General features: G+C 37.5%; 2 protein-coding genes across 2 annotated transcripts in view; one reads left to right on the top strand and one right to left on the bottom strand.

The window, feature by feature from the left end:
* The window catches only part of LRRC17 (leucine rich repeat containing 17), a 34,914-nt gene extending 25,702 nt beyond the window's left edge, over nucleotides 1-9,212 (bottom strand). The window contains exon 1 of the mRNA XM_036246461.1: nucleotides 9,172-9,212. The gene's annotated coding sequence lies outside the window, so the exon portion shown is untranslated. The remainder of the gene's footprint in view (nucleotides 1-9,171) is intronic.
* Nucleotides 1-21,675, top strand: part of FBXL13 (F-box and leucine rich repeat protein 13) — a 308,215-nt gene that overhangs the window by 173,009 nt on the left and 113,531 nt on the right. Inside the window, exon 11 of the mRNA XM_036246460.1 lies at nucleotides 9,102-9,231. Coding sequence (XP_036102353.1) covers nucleotides 9,102-9,231 — 130 coding nt within the window. The remainder of the gene's footprint in view (nucleotides 1-9,101; nucleotides 9,232-21,675) is intronic.

The raw sequence follows: 21,675 nt of genomic DNA, 5'->3' as shown, positions 1-21,675 counted from the left end.
CGCAGAAAACTACAGGACATTGAAAAAAGAAATAGAGGAAGATATAAAAAAGTGGAAGCACATACCCTACTCATGGATTGGAAGAATTAACATCATTAAAATGTCCATACTACCCAAAGCAATCTATAGATTCAGTGCAATCCCCATCAAAATACCAACAGCATACTTCACAGAATTAGAACAAGTACTTCAAAAGTTCATATAAAACCAAAAAAGACCTCGAATAGCCACAGCAATCTTCAAAACAAAGAACAAAGTTGGAGGGATCACATTACCAGATTTCAGCTTATACTACAAAGCCACCGTAATCAAAATAGCCTGGTACTGGCACAAGAATAGGCATATAGACCAGTGGAACAGAACAGAGAACCCAGAAATGGACCCAAGGCAATATGCTCAATTAATATTTGACAAAGGTGGCAAGAACATACAGTGGAGTAAGGACAGCCTCTTTAATAAATGGTGCTGGGAAAATTGGACAGCTACTTGCAGAAAAATGAAACTAGACCATCAACTTACACCCTACACAAGAATAAACTCAAAATGGATAAAAGACATAAATGTGACTCATGAATCCATAAAAATCTTAGAAGAAACTGTAGGGAACAAAATTTCAGACATCATAAGGAGCAGAATTTTCACTGATACATCACCTAAGGCAATAGAAATAAAGGAGAAAATGAACACATGGGACTACATCAAACTCAAAAGCTTCTGCACAGCGGAAGATACAATCATCAAAACGGAAAGGCAACCCACTGTATGAGAGAGCCTAATTGCCAATGATATATCAGATAAGGGGTTAATAATTTCCAATATATAGAGAGTGCTCATACAACTCAACAAAAGGAAGACAAAGAACTGAGAAAGCTTTTTTTTTTTTATACTTGAAAACTGTTTTCTGATTTAGCAAAGAGGTCACATCATTAATGTATGAGTGAAGTCTGGATACCCATCTTTGTTGTGTCATGTTTGTCTTACTCATAAATGTAAATAAAAATATTTCTATTGGAATTATACCAATTTCTCAATTTTTCACACTTTATTTTTATTTTTGGGTGAAAACTAGAAATTCAGCAGAGTGACAGATTTTATTTTTCCTTTGAGCATATAGGAGAAGACAAAGTACTATTTATATTAATGAGTTAGGCAAAAGTCAATGAAAGCATTGTGTGAGAATTGATTGGTTACATGAAATTTACAATAGGGAGTATTGTGTATTTTGTTATTATTTGTAAGTTGTGTGGTACACATCTTTTATATCTGCAAAATAGTAAATGTAAAATAGTAAGGTTACAAATATACAGCAATTATATGTACATTTACATGCATAATTTTTGAAGGTCCAGTTTTTAGAAATTTGCCCATATGCCAATAATTTAAGATAAAATAAATTAAGAACTAATTTATATTTTTAAAATATTTAGTTTCCCTATCTGGAACATAGTATATTTCAATTTTTTTTTCAGATGTTTTTAGATGTCAGAATAAAATTTTATTTTATTTATATGGATAATTTTATGGAAGTTATTCCTAGGTATCTTTTTAGTTGCCATTGTGCATGGTATCTTTTCTGATTATATTTCCTCATTTTATTTTCTGAATGATTATTTTCAGTCTTGGGTATGAGATACAGATATCTTTTTAAACTTTTAATTTATATGACTGAATTGATTTATCTCCTTTTATAATAAAAAGTAGGACTATGCAATTACCTCTAAATAAGAATTTAGAAAAAGCTTGTAAGATTTGATTAAGTCTTGTTCTCATTTTCTAAACAAATTGTTGTATATTAGATTTTTCTCTTTAGCCCAATAGTTATCTAGAAGAGAAATTTTTTATTCCAAGTGGCTAAAGATTCTTTTATTAAGCTTCTGTTTTTAATTTCCAGCTTTGCATTTTGTGGTCAAGAATTGTAGATAGAACCTGGGCCGGGTGGTTCAGCTGGTTGGTGTCATCCCTCATACCAAAAAGGCTGCACTCTGACTGGTTTGACTCAGTGGTTAGAGTGTTGGCCCACAGTCCAGACAGACCCCGGTTCAGTTTCGCTAAGGGCACGTACCTCTGTTGCAGTTGTCCCTGGCCCTAGTTGGGGTTGTGTGGGTGGCAGCCAGTCAATGTGTCTCTCTCACATCGATGTTTCTCTCTCTCTTTTTCTCCCTCTCTCCCTCTCTCTCTATCTGAAGATGAATGCAAAAGTGTCTTCAGGTGAGGATTAAAAAAAAAAGGTTGTGTGTTTGATTCCTGGTTGGGGCATGTATAGGAGGCAACAAATTGATGTTTCTCTCTCTCTCTCTCTCTCATTTTCCCTCCTTCTCTCTTTCCCTTTCTCTCTCTAAAATCAATAAACATATCCTTGGGTGAGAATTAAAAAGAAATTTTTTTTTTTTTGTAATTTAAAAAGAGGTGTAGATTAAATTGTTTCTACTTTTTGGAATTTATTGAGATTTCTTGGTGGAATAGTTTATATAATCAATTTCAGTAAATCATCCATGAATGTTTAAAACAAAAGAGTTTCTTTTAGAGAACATTTCTATGTGTATCTATGTGTGTATATACATATAAATTCTTGATATGTCATATAGTATAAGAGTGATGATATATTAGTCTCCAGTTATAATCAAGCTTTCCTTAATTTACTTTGCTGTTATTATTTTCTACAGAAAGATTCACAAGTTGTATGTTGCATTATTGATTTAGTCACACAAAATTATATTCTTTATCCTGGTCAGTGTTTCTTTGTCTTGAATACTTTTTTATCTGCTATTAATACAGTCACCGTTGTTTTCTTTTGCTTGTGATTTTGTGGATTACCTTTATGTATACCGCAGTATTTTTAACCTTTGAGTCACTGGATTTTGGGTTTGTCGTTATATGCAGCATGTAACTAACTTCTATTTATAAAAGTCTCTTTGCCTTTTTAAGAGGGTGGTTTAAAAGATTATAATTTTTTTTGTGAAAATGGAGTATATGGTCTTATTTTTATCACCTTACTTTATGCTTTTAATTTTTTAATTTTTATGTTACTGTACTCGTCATTTCTGCCTTTTCTATATAAACTGTTGTTTGCCCTGGCTAGTTGGGCTCTGTGTTTAGAGCATCAGCCTGAGGATCTAGGGGTCAGGGGATCGATTCCAGTTGAGGGCATGTACCTGGGTTGCAGGTTCAATCCTGGCCCTGGTTGGGGTTGCGCGGGAGGCAACCAATCAGTGTGTCTCTCTCACATTGATGTTTCTCTCCCTCCCTTCCTCCCTCCCTCCCATTCTCCCTAGGAATCAATGGAAAAATGTCCTCAGCTGAGGATTAACAAAACAAACAAAAACATAAACAAAAACTGTTGTTTACTTTCAAAATCTAAAGGTATTTCAAAAGTATGTACATGTTCTGTTGTGTATTCTAATGAGCGGCTATTTGTATGTTTTTTAAGTACATGCTTTAAAATGTTTTTTGATAATTTTCTCTGATTAATCAAAGTTATGACTTCAATTCCTCTTGCGTTCGACAAGAGATCTAACATGCTTTAATTCTCTCTGTACTTAATGCTCCTCCATTTCCACTCCCCTGTATATAATAAACAAGTATTAATCATAATTTTATTAATCATTTAACTTCCTCTTAATATTGATTTTTGGTGTTTGTACTCAATAACGTAATCATATTTGTAATGATTATGTAGTCCTAACTCTAGTTTTCTCATTCGTTGATGGTTCATTTGTTCCACAATTTCCTTATTCTTTAATTTCGATTTTGATTCATTCTAAAATAACTGGAAATACAGTTTTAAAAACTCTTTATCTGGAGAGATGTGCAAATGTTAGACTTAACAGCCATTGCTTTCTGAAAATGACTTTCTATTGTCTCAGAGGATGAACAACAACTTTTGGTTTGTAGTTCCTGAATCATATGTCTTATTTTATCCTTAAAACCCTACAAATGTTCTACAATCTTAAGATTTCTGGTTAAAGAGAAGTCTAAAGCCAGTTGATTTATTTTGTTCCTTTGTTGGTAATCTATTTTCTTGCAAGATGCTTGCAAGAAATTCCTTTTCTCTGAGAAATTAAAAACATTTTCCAAGTTTAATTGTGTGCTTTCAATTAATTTTCCTGAAACATAGTAAACCTTCTGAATATTAAAACTTAGCCCTTTTCTCAGCCAAGAAGTATTTTTCTCTTTAATGCTTCTATTTCACTTGTTCCAGTTTTACCTTAAGTGTATCCCCTTTTATGTTTAGAACAAATTTTTATTCCTGTCCTTCAAAGCTGTCATGTTCTCTCTGTATGATTACATCTCCTCAGCATACTGCATTCTCTATGTCAGTAGTTCTCAGAGTATGTTCCAAGGATAGCACTATTTCAGTAAATGTCTAATAACTGTCTAGGGTATGGGAAAAGGGGATGTTCTGATTTGTGGAATTTACTGATTTCTGTGGTGTAAATACTTCCACCATGGCCTGTTGTAAGCTACAAATATAATGTCACTGAATGTGTAACTGGGAAGAGCTGCTCAATAGGCTCTCACGTGCTGGAGTTCTATAAGGCTCCCTAATCCTATGAAACAACACTCACTACTTTTTTTTTAGACATTTCATATTAAGATATATATTATATGAATATATGTGCATGTATGAATGTGCAGATAGAAAAATAGGAGCACAAATGAGAATTTTGTTGTGATTTTAACTTTCAGTTCTTGCTATGGAAAAAACATTTAGGATAGATGCTACTTGATACTGATGCTTTTTTGTCATATGAAATAAATGTACACTGACTTTCTTGAATCTATGATGAAATACATTTCATAATGATTCTCTACTTTTGCTTTGTTTTCCATTTCAAACATGCTTGGGTATGTAGAAGTGTTCTTTAAACTGTAAATAACCAGAGAAATGTTGTTTGTTGCTGCTGTCATTCTCTCTTCAGTGCCTTCAGTATTTCCTTCCAAAGAAATCATTTGCCAGAAGAAAGACGTAATTTGTTTGCCCTTCATGGCAACATTGATTTGCCTGTTTTTTCATTTGAATATTTTTCCTCACTTTGTTGGGGACTTGCTGTTTTCTAACGCTGAAAATGATGGCTGCCCACAGCTCATGCCCATTCCAGGACATTTTTTGTTTCTAAATATTTTCTGAATGAAACCCTTTCCTTTTATCCCATTGCCAAAACTAGGTGGCACTCTCAGCACCTTGCCTGGCACAGCATCCTGAAGGCTCAGCCCATTTCTTTTCCCTTCAGTCTGCTTTGCCTTATGCTGCAAGAAGTATCATCCTGGAGCAATAGTCTTATCGTGTTTGGACATGCTTGAAGTCTTGAATCTTCCCTTACTGTCCCTTAACATCATCTGATCAAACTTATCTGCCCAGGTTTCCCAAGGGCAATTCTTAACTCTCTACAGCTGGAATACTTTTCTCCTTGTCTGTCTAATTCACAGCCTTTACACCTCAAGCCACACCATCTACCAGAAGTCTACGGTGGTTTCTCCTATTCCTGAATTCTAATAGCAACATTCATTCACGTATTCACCATGTATTGATGAACTACTATGTGTGAGGCATTCTAAGCACAGTGGTGATTAAAGCTATTATGATCTTTGCTCCTTAATGGAGCAATATATGCTATAGTGCCATGGTGTCTCATTATTTTTCATATAGAGGAATTGATCCTTCAGTTGGCTTGGAAACTTCTTATTGGCAGGCATTCTCATGCTATACAGTGTCACCAGTGCCCATCAGAGTGGGGCAGAGAGAGGAAGCTGCTCTCTGGACTGGACGTCCTCAAGGTCTACCCTATAAATAGGGGGTCAAATCACTGCATTTGGATTTTCTTTAGGAATTCTATCATGCAAAACCATCTCTGTAAAACTAAAGAGGCCAACACTCAGCACAAAAGAAACTCCATGCAAATTCTTTATTTTATAGATTGAGTCTTGTCTTGGCGATTTTTCAGAGAAACTTTTGGTAAAATACATAGTAATTCTATATTCTTTCCAGTAATAACTTCCTCAAGTATTAGAGATCTAACACAGTAGGCCTCAATTCTTTGATTTAAAAAAGCCAGAAGAATGGAGAAAAAATAATCTATGTAGTTTCTATAAGACCTGTGATTTCTTAAAGACTATTGTAACAGTAGAAAAATAAATAACACAAAGAAATCCTCCCCTTACATAAGAAACTTTTAGTTATCAAATAATTAGGAAAAGATAAACACAGACTACAAACAGTGCCTCAAAGCAGAATTAGAATTATACAGTTGTTTCTGGGCTGGGAAAATTATGAACCAGATCTTCCTCATGTAAGGAAAATATTTCTTTGCCAAAATTCAAAATAAAAAGTAGCAGTATTGCATAAAATTTGCCAAATGCAATTTCACTGACAACTGATACTTTTCCCTTCCTCAGCAGTTTTGAATCTGAAGCCCTGTAAATTCCCTAGAAAGATCCCTGTACTTTGCTTTCAAACCAATGGCTCCCATGAGGTTCCACTTTGATGAGAGTCATCTAGAGACTTTGAGTCTGGGAGTTATTTTCTCTAATGAACACCTCTTTTGCCAAACCTGAAGTTCTTAACCTGGGGCCAGTAAATCCCCCAAGAGGACCAACAATAAAATTCAGTGGTTCCATCAATTTTGATGGGGGAAAATAAATATCTCTATTTTCACTAAGCTGTAACCGATTAAATATGACATTACTACCATGACCAAAATGAGGGTAGAGATGCAACGTGAGGTTCCACAAACTTTTCAAATCAGTTTTAATGCTCCACTTTTGTCAGACGAGTGGAAGAAGACAGTACAAGTTTCATAAAAACAATTAATATGTTATTATTTGAGGTAGTAGCATAATAATATATACATTTAAAGCCCCTGCCATATCCCTGCTGTGCTGTCACTGTTGTTAATTCTCACCTGAGGATATTTTTTCCATTGATTTTTAGAGAGAGTGGAAAGGAGGGAGGGTGGGAGAGGGAGAGAAAGAGAGAGAGAAACATTGATGTGAGAGAGACACATCGACTGGCTGCCTCCCGCATTCACCCAGACTACGGCTGGAGATTGAACCTGCAACCCAGGTACGTGCTCTTGACCAGAAATTGAACCCAAGACCCTTTGATGTGCGGGCCAACACTCTAACACTGAACCCCACTGGCCAGGGCTATCCCTGTCTTTTTTTTTAAAAAAAAAACATGTTTTTTATTGATTTTTTAGAGAGAGAGGAAGAGAGAGAGAGAGACAGAAACACTGATGTGAGAAAAAAACATCTATCGGCTGCCTCCTGCATCCCCCTACTGGGGATTGAGCCCACAACCTGGGCATGTGCCCTGACTGGGAATCGAACCGGGACCTCTCAGTCCATGGGATGATGCTCAATCCACTGAGCCACACTGGCCTGGCTATCCCTGCTGTTTTTAATCATCATAAATCACCCTCAGTATAATATTATTACAACTATAAGCTTACATAATTGTCACACCTCTAAGAGGAAAGAGCAGATGGGATTCTATCCATGTTAAAGATGAAAAAACTGAGCTTCAGGAAAGCTGGAGGCCCACAGTTAGTCGGGTTAAAAAAAAAAAGATATTATAATCTCTGAGAGGTTAGGGAAACCGCAGTGTCAGGATTGCGATTTGCGTCCAATTTGGTCAGATTACAAAACATTGTGTCCTGCTCTCTGCTTTACTACTCCTTCCTCTGAAATGACATCCATCCCCCGCCCCCCCCCCCCCCCGCACTCCCTCCCACCCCACCCCGAATCCTCTCCCCACCCCCAGAAAATTGTACTTGACTCAGTTGAATCACAAGGATATACTCCAGGGAGAGGAAAATACAGCATTTCCAAAACCTTGGCACAGCTCTCCGTTAACTAAAGGGACCCAGGAGGGGGCACGTCTTTGGGATGTCAGTGCTGCCCCTGCCCACCCAGCCCCTGGGGACTCCAGAGGCAGCCCGGCTGTTCTGCTGAATCTCATACACACGGCAACTACCAGAGGGAGTCTGCGTTCTGAACCAAACGAGTCTCTATGGAATGGAAATCATTGTATCCTATACATGTGTTTTTCAAATTTCAGAAATAAATCTGATTAATGCTCAATGCTTGCATGTGTTATTTCCCATTTATGTGACGGTAAACTTTATTATAAACGTTTGTGGGCTTTTGCTGGACAGAGAGGCATCTTCTTTGCCTTTTGTTCTTTTTGCTTTCTCATTTGCTGTTAAACTGTTGCAGATCACAAATCAAGAGCATGTTGTTAATTTCATTATAGGAGTAGGCAGTAGTGGGAGTTCTTGTACTTTTAAAAAATTCCAGGCTAAAGAAATTTGTCCACAGAGTGTCCTCAAACTGTGAGCCCTTGCATGGCAGTAGAGGCTCCCTTTTTTCTGTAAGCTCTCATTTTGGTCATGGTGGTAATGTCATATTGAGTCGGTTTCAACTCTACTGAGATTGACAGTTTCTGATGTAGTTTTTAGTCCTTTCATGTGCTGCCCACTCATTTGCAGCTGTTCTTCTTAACCCACTTTTACATCAATTAGTCTTTCTTTAACTATAGTTATGAAACTAACAAAATCATGCACACTCATATCTCTTTTTTCTAACTATTTGCCGATCATGTCCATTTTAAGAGCCTGTTGTATTCAACTTTGCCTCCTTTCTGCCCGACTCCTCACTCACTAACAGTGCACCGCCATTTAAATGTTTACAAAGGGTTAGTATTTCTAGACATTTTGCTCATTGTTTTGGTACCTCAAAGATAAAACCTAAATGCAACAATAATGCAAACTCTGTAATTTTGCTTTGAAACACAAGCTAATCTCCAAACAACATTCATGCACAAACCTCCCTGACCCCAAAGCTTTATCTTAATAAGTTTTCTTTAAAATGTAGGCACATCTTTATTTTCCTTTGAAATGTAATTAGGCATTATCTGATATGTCACCACAATCTCACTTACTTAACAAGAAGAGACTTAACAATAAGATGCAACTGGTGAATATTTGCAAGGAGGAAAGATTAATTTACAGTTTTGCTTCTCTTTGTCATAGTGGCTTAAGAAAGATGTGAGAAAACAACTATATTCACTTTCCTTCCTCTCGCCTCTCACCCTGTCTTTTCAGGCACTTCCACAACTTACAGAATCTTAGTTTGGCTTATTGCAGAAAGTTCACAGACAAAGGTTTACAGTACCTGAATTTAGGAAACGGATGCCACAAGCTCATCTACTTGGACCTTTCTGGCTGCACCCAGGTTAGTCTTTTCAGTCTTCTCTTTCCTGAAGAAGTCCTCCGAAGAACAGGCTACATCCAGTCTTCATGTTATACTAACGCTGTGCACAGACTGCAGCACACTTTTCAGAGGTTTTAAATTACATGGCCACAGCTGCTTAAACTTTCCCCAGCAGCGCTACTATAGGCTCTTGGCTTCCTTCCACTGGGGTGTCACATCCACAAACAGGCAGAGCTCATTGGATGATGAAACAGACCACTTCTGTGTAGATACTCTGAACAGTTATAATGCCAGAGTCCAAATCTTGAAATTTTAGAATTGCTACCAAGATATGCACAAAGGAAAGCCTTTTTGAGGGAGAATTTGCAAGGAACTTTCTGAAAAGTCAATTAGCTCTCTCATGGGCTTTCAAAGGGTAAATATGCTTCAAGTGTAAGTGTAAGAAAGAAAATACAACAAAGATTGTAATTTTAAAAATTGCATTATATCTGTAGGCTAAAAACATGCAGATTTGAGATCTATTTGGGGAAATATTTAAGTATGAAAAAAACAGATTAAAGAAATGTGGGCAGAAAATAGGGTTGAGTTGTGGAGGGTAGGACATGGAACTTTGGAAATAGGTGCTTCCTCAATGATGGTTTCTTCCGCTCTGTTTTGGCAGATATAAGACATAATTCTTTGAATGTCTTTTCTGTGTACTTTATTGATATTAGTATCATAGTATGTTCATTCTGTGATACTATGATAGCATAGGTGAGAACTTGCTGAAATATTGGTAATTACCATTTATTGAGTTGTTACTCATGCCAGGCACCATACTGGGTGTTTTACACAGATCATCAGATTTACTCCTCATGCAAATGCTGTGTAGTATGAATTTATAATGATGTCCATGTAGAAACGAAGAAACCAAGGTTCCCAGGGCTACATAGCTGATGAGCACCTGTTGGTAGATACCTCAGTTTTGTGGTTACTAGGCAGTGGGGAGGACATAGGGGAAATGAGGGGAGGACTCTAAGCTAGGGCTGAAACGTCTAGAATGTACTTGCTGAATAACATTTACCATCACTCTTCCGACCCAGATTGTCTTTTGTCAGCTTGACTAAACTTTAGACAGGCTTCTCTCTGAATCTTGGCCCCTAACTTCCTTTTTCTTAGAGCACTCATTTACTGTAGAAAATTTCAGTTGTACATTCTTTTTCTGTTTCCTTTGAGATGTAAACCTCTTTAAAAGTTTCTTGCCAGTTTTATAACCCAGGAACGTTTTTCTCAAATACCTGGGAGCCCTGCTTTGAAATGTAATCATCAGGGGAGATAAAACCAGTATCTCCCAGTCTCTGCAGGAGCCAGAAGCCTAACTTTGATGTGGGTGTCTTTTAGCAAGCACAGATGGCCTAATCATGGAGAAAAATATTTGCAAATTCAGGAATACTTCTATGTGTTTGACATACTCCACTGATCACTCTTCTCCCTAAATATACATCCTCTGATACTTTCCACTAGCTCACCCCATAAGTGTGACTTACTTCCTTATTACTCTCAATTTTCATGAGGTAATTGTTGTAGCAACAACACACAACACATACACAGATACACAAATACACATAGACATGTCCTGAGGATAAATATTCTCAGACATAGGAATGTTTATAGTCTACACAGCAAAGCTATCATTGAAGAACAGATAAAGAGCTTCCCAGACAGGAAGCTAATGGAGTTCATTGCCACCATACCAGTGTTACAAGAAATGTTAAAGGGTCTTCTTTAAGAAGAAGAAGAAATTTTAAAAAGATCAAAGTATGAATAATAAAATGGCAATAAATATACATCTATCAACAATTACTTTACATGCAAATGGATTAAGTACTCCAATCAAAAGACAAAGGGTGGCTGAATGGATAGCAAAACAAGACCCTTGTATATATTGTGTACAAGAAACTCACTTCAGGTTGAAAGACACACACAGCCCGGCCGGTGTGGCTCAGTGTTTGATCATTGACCCACGCACCAAGAGGTCACCAGTTGAATCCCAGTCAGAGCACATGCCTGTGTTGTTGGCCAAATCCCCAGTGGGGGGCATGCAGGAGGCGGCCAATCAATGTTCTCTCTCATCGATGTTTCTCTCTCCCTTTACCTTCTCCTCTAAAATCAATAAAGAAAAAAAAATTAAAAAGAGTAAAGAAAGACACACACAGACTGATAGTAAAGGGATGAAAAAGGATATTCACAAAAAGAGAAACAAACAAAAGAGCTGGGGTAGCAATACTTATACCAGACAAAATAGACTTTAAAACAGGCTATAACAATAGACAAAGAAGGATCCAGCAATTCCACTTCTGGGTTTTTATCCTAAGAAATCCAAAATACTAATAAAAAAGACATATACTGTCAAACCTCAGTTCTTGACCATCTCCCATCCCAAACTATTTGGTTCTTGACCAAGTTATTCCTGGAAAAAAATATCTTGGTTGTGGAACCAAACTTCAGTATTCAACCTGACAATCCTTTCTTGCTGATACCTCATCATAACTAAAAGCGTCTCTCAGGCAACAAACAAAGGAGAGAATGCTTTTGTTGCTGGTGAAATGGATGATTACCACAAGTTTAAAACATAAGGAGGCCACCAAGAGTGCTAATATTGCTAAGGGTGTGAAAGAAACTGATCACAGGCAATTAAAGAGGTAGAAAAACTGTTGTTGATTTGGATAAAAGCAGTTAGCTGGTGACAGCATTTCAGAGGCAATGATGTGTGAAAAAGAGAAGATGCTGCATACTGATCTCCTGAAAGACACCCTGGAACGAGTGATTCATAGGGGTGCATGGGTTTTGGGGTACTTGCATGTTAATCCTGAGTTTGCCATTTACTAGTTATGGGACTGGGGCAGGTTACCTAAGTTTCCTGTATACCTCAGTTTTCTTACCTATAAAATGGGGAATATACTATCTACCTCATAGATGTGTTGTGTGAATGAAATGATTTGACACATATAAGAAGGTTAGAACAGTGGCTGCATATAATAAATGTTTAGTCACCATTAGCTATTATTATTAAAGTATTGGCATTAGTATTTTCCTGGACACTGGTCATTTGGCATAGGCCTAGATAATCCTAAATTTCACACGTAGTGGCTGTGATTTTTCTAGGCAGAGTATGACCCTAGGAGAACAATGCAACAGTGGGAAAAATAAATTCTGTTTTCCCTGAGGTTGCAGGGTCTGGACTGTGTACGTCCAGGCTGATTTGTGGTTCTCTTGCTCAGGAATAAAGAGTGAAACCATCATAGCCCTGGCCAGTTTGGCTCAGCAGTAGAGCTTTGGCCCATGGACCAGTAAGTGAAGGGTTTGATTCTTGTCAAGGGCACATACTTTGGTTGTGGTTTGTCCCCGGCCCTGATCTGGGTTGTGCAAGAGGCAACCAGTCGATGTATCCCTCTCATGTTGATGTTTCTTTCTCTCCCCCGTCTTCCCTCTCTCTCTACCTGAAGATAAATAGAAAAATATGCTCGGGTGAGGATTAAAAAAAAAAAAAAGAATGAAACCATCACAAAGAGGCCAACTTTTCGACGGGGAGAGATGATATATTGAGGAGAGATGGCATATTGTTTAGCTGGACTTTCAGTTAGACACACCATTAACTCCCTTTATGTTGGGTTTCCATCCTTGCAACCAAAAGAAACTGACAACTGGTGAGGGTGTGATTCCTAGTTAGCTTTCAGCTAGGGGAACAAAGAATACTTTTGATTGGGCTTGCTGGAGAGCCTTACTCAAGAGAAAAATCGAAACAAAAGCTAAGACCTAGAGAGAAAGTTGTAAAGGTTTCTCATTGCTTTTCACACACTTGAATCCTACCACTTACCTGAATTTGTTGCTCTGCGCATGACTGACCACAAAGCAATCCTTAACACCCAAGAAGCCAGATTAAATCTGCTTCCTGTTTTTTCTGGCACTGAGAGTTGGGACCTAATGACTTAAGGCATTCCCTAATGACTTTTTGAGGGATAATAAATTTTCGTCAAAGTATAATATACATACAGAAAATGCACAGTTCTATGAACATTCATGTATATTTACATTGATTAACACAGGCACATATTTCTGTTGGGTATACACACAGGAATCAAATGGCTGGGTCATAAAGTATGTGTATGTTTGGATTTTGTTGATATTGTTAATTTCCTAAATTGGCTGTGTCAATCCTAATGACATTTTTATGATTTAGGAAACTCATATAGACGTGATTTCTGCAAGAAAGCTAATGCTGTGACTCTCTGACATCTTAATCATAGATAGCCCCAGGATTCAGTTCTTGATTCACTTTTCTTCTTGGTCTGTACTTACTCCCTTGGTCATCTCACCTAGAACAGGGCTTTAAATATTGCCTATAATTATATGTGTGCGTATAGATATGTAGATACACACATAATATATGTATACATACATATAAAATCATTATATCTGTATATACACACATATATGCACACACATATGTATATTGAAGTGTGTTTATATATACCTAAATATGTTTTTAGAAATAATGTATGTATAAATATATAATATACACACATACACATATATATATGCCAACCCAGTCTGCTCTCTTACATTTTAGACTCTTATATCTTAAAAAAAAATTTTAATTCCTGCTCTAAAAAATAATTTCTTGCTCCACTTTTGGCTTTCCCCAGCTCCATATTTATAGTTGCTTAGGCCAAAAATCTTGGAGTCATTTGTTTTGGATTAAATTGTATCTCCCCAAAATTCATATGTTGAAGTTCTAACCCCTAGTACCTCATAATGTGACCTTATTTGGAAATACGGTTGTGGCAGATGTAATTAGTTAGAATGAGATCATTAGGTTAGGCCCTAATCCAATATGACTGATGTCCTTATAAATGGGAACTTTGGACACAGACCTACGCACATGAGAGAGTGCCATGTGAACATAAAGATAGCCATCTAGAAGCCAAACAGGGAGGCCTGGGGCATATTCTTTCCCAACATCGAAGGGACCAAACTCAGAAAGACCAACCCTGCTGACACCTTGATCATAGACTTTTAGCCTCCAGAACTGTTGGGCAACAAATTTCTGTTGTTTAAGCCACACAGTTTGTGGTACTTTGTTACAGAAGACCTCCAAGCTAATTCAATATCCTTGCCTCTTCTCTTTCTCTCACTCTCCATGTCTACTCCTTCAGGAAGTCTGGAGACTATTATTTCGGAATCCACCCAGGATCTGACCACTTCTCACCACTTCCACAGCTACCACCCACTCAAAGCCACCATCACCTCTTGCCTAGATTATTGTGATAGCCTCCTAATTAGTCTCTCTGATTTTACTTCTGCCTCCTACAAGTCTACTCTCAACACAGTATCTTGAATGGTCTTTTAAAAACTCACATCAATGGCCTTCTTCTACTCAAATACCTGGCAAAGCTTCCTATTCACTCGATAAAAGAAGAGCCTTGACAGAACCTCTAAGACCCCATGTATTCTGCCTCCTCCCCCAGTTGCCTCTCTGACATCACTTCCTACTACTCTTGTTACCAACTCTGCTCCAGAGGCATTGGCTTCCTTGCTGTTCTTCAAACACACAAGATCTTGCCTTAGTGTTACTTTGCATTGGCTGCTTTTTTTTTTTGTTTTTTCCTGGAATACTCTTTCTGCAATTATTGGTATGGCTAACTTCCTCACCTCCTTTAAGTCTTTCCTCACACATCCCCATAATGAATAAATAATTAAATTAAAAGGCCTCAGCTAAAATGCTCCAAAGAGATCCATGTTAGTTCCCTGTTCTTTTTAAAGCTCTCTAAAATATGTTCATTATTTTTCAAAATAGAAAATATGGGTCACATTAAGAGTATTAATGGAGAAGACAAAGGTATCCTACTTATACATGAGAAAGTGCCAACTAGGAGAGCAGTGACTCCTGACTATACTTTTCCTTTATCCTTTCCTCCATGTGCAACTCCAAGGCTTCTCCTGTTGATATTATCTTTGGGTGACACTTTCCCTACAGATTCATGTACCTCTAACTATGTGTAGCAGTCAGTGGGTTACAGCGCTGTGTAGAAAGACAGATATAGAATGACCATGGATCTGCTGGGAAGGTTGGCTGAGGTACAGCCAAGCTTAGACTGAAACCCAAATGCCCAGAAGCCAACAACTCTGAACATGGGGAACAAAAGGAACCAGGTGAAGAGTGGGGAGTTTGGACCAAGATGCAGATTTATATGTTTAGATTAAGATAATTAAACCAGAGAGTGAGAGAGCTTGCAATAGGAGTTTCTGCCTCTGTGTCTCTTTTGCTCTCCATTTCCATTGTTTCACTAGGCTCATCTTTTGCCCTCTGCATAGACTCCCTGATACTGTCCCTTTCTCCAATTCACCAGGTTAACTTTCACACATCCTTTGAGGCTCTGCTCAGTCATAACTTTTTCTGGGAGGCCCTCACTGACCCCTTCTTTCCCCCAACCCAAGTTGGGTTATGATTCCTCCTGTGTATACTTCTATCATTGCCCTTTCACATAGCATTCTCTATGTATGCAGTGGTCTGCTTATTTGTCTGCTCTCCTTTCCATTGTGAGCTCACTGATGGCCAGAATGATACCTTATTTACTGGTATATCTGTATCCTTAGTATATAATATAGTATCTGGCACATAGTTGGACTTTGATCAATGTTTGATGAATGAATGAATAAATAATGAATGAAAAGGCAGCCAATTTTAGGGCATGGCTAGCCTGGTGCTTAGGTGAAAGGTCAGAAGGCCTGTCAGATAGCTGAGAAGTTGACAACTTGTTAGAGCTAGATCTGATGATCTTTTCTTGGTAAGGGTTGAGTCTGACATTTACAGGGAGAAAAGAGCCCTAGGAAACTGAAACAACTCAAGTGAAAGTATTTTTCATCAATTATTTTTCAGTTACCACACACAAGTCAAGAAAAATGAAAAAGGACAGCATCCTAGAAATGTTCAAATAATTTAATACTCAGTGCAATAATAATGATTTGTCAGTAGCTCTTGTACTGTTAAATCTCTCTAGGATCCATGAATTTTAAAGGTAGGCTGTGCAAACTGCAAACTGAAAGATTCCAAGGTCATTTCAGTTCTCTCTGGGCTACATAAATTCCAAATTCCCCTTTCAGAGGGAAAGATCATGGAAGGTCTTACTTGTTCACCCATGGGTTTGTGGTGGAGGTGGGAGAAGCCACAAAAGCATATTCAGGGATGAATGTACTATCCAAATGGAATGAGATTGCATAAGCAAAGCAAGAGTGAAAAGGGATTTCTCTCTTCTCTCTCCTTTCTCCTTTTTTTTTTTTTTAAATTTGATTAATTTATTTTTTTTACAGATGTTTCTCCTTTTCCCCCCAAAGATTCCCCCCTTTCCCTCCCTCCTCACCCTGCCCCAGCTTTGTTGTCCATGTCCATTGTTCATGCATACATGCCTATAAGTTCTGTGGTTTATCTCTCCCCCACCACCCCCTCTGCTGGGGATAGTCAGTCCGTATCCCACTTCCACGTCTCTGGGACTACCCCATTCCTCAGATTGTTATGTTCATTATATTCCACAAATAAGTGAGATCATATGATACTTGTCTTTCTCTGTTTGGCTTGATTCGCTTAGGTCGCTCCATGTTGTCTCAAAGGACAAGAGATCTTTCTTTCTTACAGCTGCATAGTACCCCATTGTGTATATGTACCACAGCATTTGTCTACTGATGGACATTTGGGCTGTTTCCAGATCTTAGCTGTTGTAAATAGTGCTGCTACGAACATGGGGGTACATATATTCTTTCCTATTGGTGTTTCAGGCCTCTTAGGATATATTCCTAGAAGTGAAATCACTGGGTCGAATGATAGTTCAATTTTTAATTTTTTGAGGTAACACCATATTGTTTTCCATAGTGGCTGCACCAGTCTGCATTCCCACCAGCAGTGTACCAGAGTCCCCTTTTCTCCACACCCTCGCCAACGCTTGTTGTTTGATGATTTGTTGATGGTGGCCATTCTGACAGGTGTGAGATGATACCTCATTGTTCTTTTAATTTGTATCTCTCTGATGATTAGTGATGTTGAGCATTTCTTCATATGTCTCTTAGCCATTTATATGTCCTGTTTGGAGCTGTGTCTATTGAGTTCCTCTACCCATTTTTTACTTGGGTTCTTTGTCTTCCTTTTGTTGAGTTGTATGAGCACTCTCTGTATATTGGAAATTAACCCCTTATCTGATGTATCATTGGCAATGATGTTCTCCCATACATTGGGTTGCCTTTCCATTTTGATGATTGTATCTTTTACTGTGCAGAAGCTTTTTAGTTTGATGTAGTCCCATGTGTTCATTTTCTCCTTGGTTTCTGTTGCCTTAGGTGATGTATCAGTGAAAATTCTGCTGTGTATGATGTCTGAAATTTTGTTGCCTACAGTTTCTTCTAGAATTTTTATGGATTCACGGGTCACATTTAAGTCTTTTATCCATTTTGAGTTTATTCTTGTGTAGGGTGTAAGTTGATGGTCTAGTTTTATTTAATTTTTTTTTGCATGTAGCTGTTCAATTTTCCCAACACCATTTATTAAAGAGGCTGTCTTTACTCCACTGTATGTTCTTGCCACCTTTGTCAAATATTAATTGAGCATATTGCCTTGGGTCCATTTCTGGGTTCTCTGTTCTGTCCCACTGGTCTATATGCTTGTTCTTGTGCCAGTACCAGGCTGTTTTGATTATAGTGGCTCTGCAGTATAACCTGAAATCTGGTAATATGATCTCTCCTACTTTGTTCTTCTTTTTCAAGATTGCTGTGGCTATTCAAGGTCTCTTTTGGTTCTATATGAACTTTTGAAGTATTTGTTCCAGTTCTGTGAAGTATGTCGTTGGTATTTTGCTGGGGATTGCATTGAATCTATATATTGCTTTGGGTAGTATGGACATTTTAATGATGTTAATTCTTCCAATCCATAAATAGGGTATGTGCTTCCACTTTTTTATATCTTCCTCTATTTCTTTTTTCAATGACCTGTAGTTTTCTGCGAATAGGTACTTCATTTCTTTGGTTAAGTTTATTCCTAGGTACCTTAATTTGTTTTGCCATGATGGTAAATGGGATTGTTTTTTTAGTTTCTCTTTCTGTGAGTTCATCATTGGTGTACAAGAATGCCATTAATTTCTTGACGTTAATTTTGTATTCTGCTACTTTGCCAAATTCATTTATTAAGTCTAGTAAATTTTTTATCCTCACCCGAGGATATATTTTTCCATTTTTTGTACAGATAGAGTGGGAGGGAGAGAGAGGAAGGGGGAGAGAAAGAGAGACATCGACGTGAATGGACACGTCGAGTGGCTGCCACCCGCACGACCAACCAGGGCCGGGGACAAACTGCAACCGAAGTACGTGCCCTTAGCGGGAACCGAACCCGGGTCTCTCCGGACCTCAGGCCAATGCTCTAACAGCTGAGCCAAACTGGCCAGGGCAAGTCTAGTAAATTTTTGATGGAGTCTTTGGGATTTTCTATGTATAGTATCATGTTTCTGTGAATAAAGACAGTTTCACTTCCTCCTTTCCAATTTGGATCCCTTTTATTTTTTCTTCCTGTCTGATTGCTGTGGCTAAGACTTCCAGTACTATGTTAAATAAGAGTGGCGAAAGTGGGCATCTTTGTCTTGTTCCTGTTCTTAAGGGAAATGCTTTTATTTTTTGCCCATTGAGTATGATGTTGGTTGTAGGTCTTTCATATATGGCCTTTATTATGTTGAGATATGATCCCTCTATTCCCACATTGCTGAGCGTTTTTATCAGAAATGGATGCTGGATTTTGTTGACGGCTTTTTTGGCATCTATTGATACGATCATGTGTTTTTTATTCTTCATTTTATTTATGTGGTGTATCATATTTATTGACTTGCAAATATTGTACCAGCCTTGCATCCCTGGGATGAATCCCACTTGGTCATGGTGAATAATTTTATGATGTGTTGCTGGATATGATTTGCTAGTATTTTGTTCAGGATTTTGGTGTCTATGTTCATCAGGGACATTGGCCTGTTCTTTTCTTTCTTTGTAATGTCTTTTTCTGGTTTTGGAATTAGAATTATGTTGGCTTCATAAAACAAGTTTGGAAGTCTTCCTTCTTCTTGAATTTTTTGAAATAGTTTGAGGAAAATGGGTGTTAGTCTTTGAATGTTCAGTAAAACTCCCCCATGATGCCATCCGGGCCTTGGCTTTTGTTTGCTGGGAGAGTCTTGATTACATCTTCAATTTCCTTAGTTGTTATTTCTCCTCTCTCCTTTATCGTAGCAGAAGACAGTGGAGAGTGAAAGGAGCCCCAAACTTGAATGAGGAGACCTGGAATTTAGTTATTGTAGGCCACTGACCAATTGTGCAACCCTGGGCACTTGGTTTTTCTGCTTTTGTTTCCTCATCTATAAAATGTCTAGGTTGGGCTAAATGATCTCTGAGATCTTTTTCAGCTTTAGGATTTTGTGCTTCTATATGATCAACCAAGATAATTAAAGAAGAAGCAATTCGAGAGAAAGAATAATGAATTCTATTTTGGAAAGGCTGAATTTAAGGTTCTTGTGATACATCTGTTTATCAATGGTAACAACTACTTAAAAGTAGTGTCTGGCCCTGGCAGCACTGGGAGTGGAGGTATAGATCCAGCCTTTATTGATAACGGAAAATTAGAACAATAAGAGTTGTGTGGCCAGCTAAACCAGTTGTAAATAAGCTGATTACATACCCAAATGAACTGGTAACAGATTCAAATTATAATTCACTTGTATTTGTTTGATTCCATTTTCCATTATTCTATATTTTAATGGATAATAATAATAATTGCACCATTTTTTGGGTGTTGACTATGTCCTAGGTATTCAGGTGAATGCTTTACATTTGTTATCTCATTTAATCTTTACAATTAACTATATGAGGTATTATTACTCCCATTTTAGAGATGTGGACGCTGAACAATGGTGTGCTAGTAAACATATAACAACTCTCTGGGAGCAGGGAAAGCCCTAATTTGCAGTGGTTGCTGATTTCCAAATACTCTCTCTCACTGTGGCCTATTTCAAGCTACCAGTGAGAGGTCAATGAACAGGGAGCGGGGAAAATATGTGCAGCAGTGCACTATTATGTTATCTTTTCACCATATAGACATAATAAGCACAAACATCCTCAAGAACATAGATAATGGTAACATGTAATAAAAAATGAGGAAGTGATAACTTTGAGTACTCACTACCTATAATATAATTTATTTAATTTTATATTTATGGGATATAATTATGAAACTGTCTGTATTTAATAACTGGCTGGCAGAGTTCTTAAAAATTTAACTGTCTGCTCTCACAAGCTAGTAAGCTGGCTCCACACATCACTGAAAATGTTGCTAAGACAGGGTAAGTGACTTGCCTAAGGTCATACAGATAATACCAGTGCCAAGATTGGAAACTTGACCACCTAATTCTAAAGACCAAGCTCTAAATCACTAGACCATCATTTGTAAAATTGTGAAGTGCTAGATATATTGCATATGACAAAGAAGAAAAAAATATTGTTGCGTTTTCTATTTGAAAAAAATATCTGCTCTTAAGTGTCACCAATAATGAAGAGTTCTAGTGGAAAAGCTATCATGAATCAGAAAAATCACAGTGCAGTTTTGCTTCTCTGGGTCAGTTCTTGTGCCTCAGTTTTCCTGTTTTAGTTAAAGAAATGTTTTGTGTCCAGCCTGTGTTGGAAAAAAGAAAAGAATTCATGAAAATCTTTTTATGTTGCTTGTAGATAGGACTCAAAAATTTAAATGGTTTTTATAATTATTAGTTTGAATTTAACTTTATACTAGCCATATTGAAAGTGAAAAATAAAGAAATATAACAAACACCTATTGTTTAACATCCATAGCTTAATGTAATCGCTATGTAGGCAAAATATATAAATATGTTCACTGCATTTAGTAGGAAAAATATGAAACATCTGGCAACAATTTTTAGATCTGAAGAATCAAATGACAAAATGATGAGTCTCAGGGGACTAAGATGTTTCCCACTCCTGAAAAATGGTTTGAAAAAAATTTTAATATTTTCTAAAAAACATACTTATTTTAGTTTCTTCTCTGTTCCCTATCTTAGGAAGTGACTTATACACAGAATTTCATTAACTGTTCGCAAAATTCTACTTTGGTTTTTGGACCTGGGGGAAGCCTGTGGTTAGAATTGTGGCTATAAAGCCATCATTGAGCTCAATAAATCTAGACAAATCAAATAGCTCTCTGGACCTTGTGTTGCAAGAAGAAAGTATTATGGTTGTGATTGTTTCATTTAAAAAGGAGATAAAGCTCCATTGTAATACAGGAAAAAGTGTGAGTAATTTGGCCATTGGGTGAGGAAAAGAACAGGACAGTGTATGCTGGACAGGAATGAGAAAGTTTGGGAAGGGTCAGCTTACTTCTGCAGATCTCAGCTCCGAGTC

This window comes from Molossus molossus, unplaced genomic scaffold (assembly GCF_014108415.1).
Source record: "Molossus molossus isolate mMolMol1 unplaced genomic scaffold, mMolMol1.p scaffold_m16_p_7, whole genome shotgun sequence".
NCBI lineage: Eukaryota > Metazoa > Chordata > Mammalia > Chiroptera > Molossidae > Molossus > Molossus molossus.
Note: the sequence above shows the minus strand (reverse complement) of the source record. Positions and strands in the feature narration are given on the sequence as shown.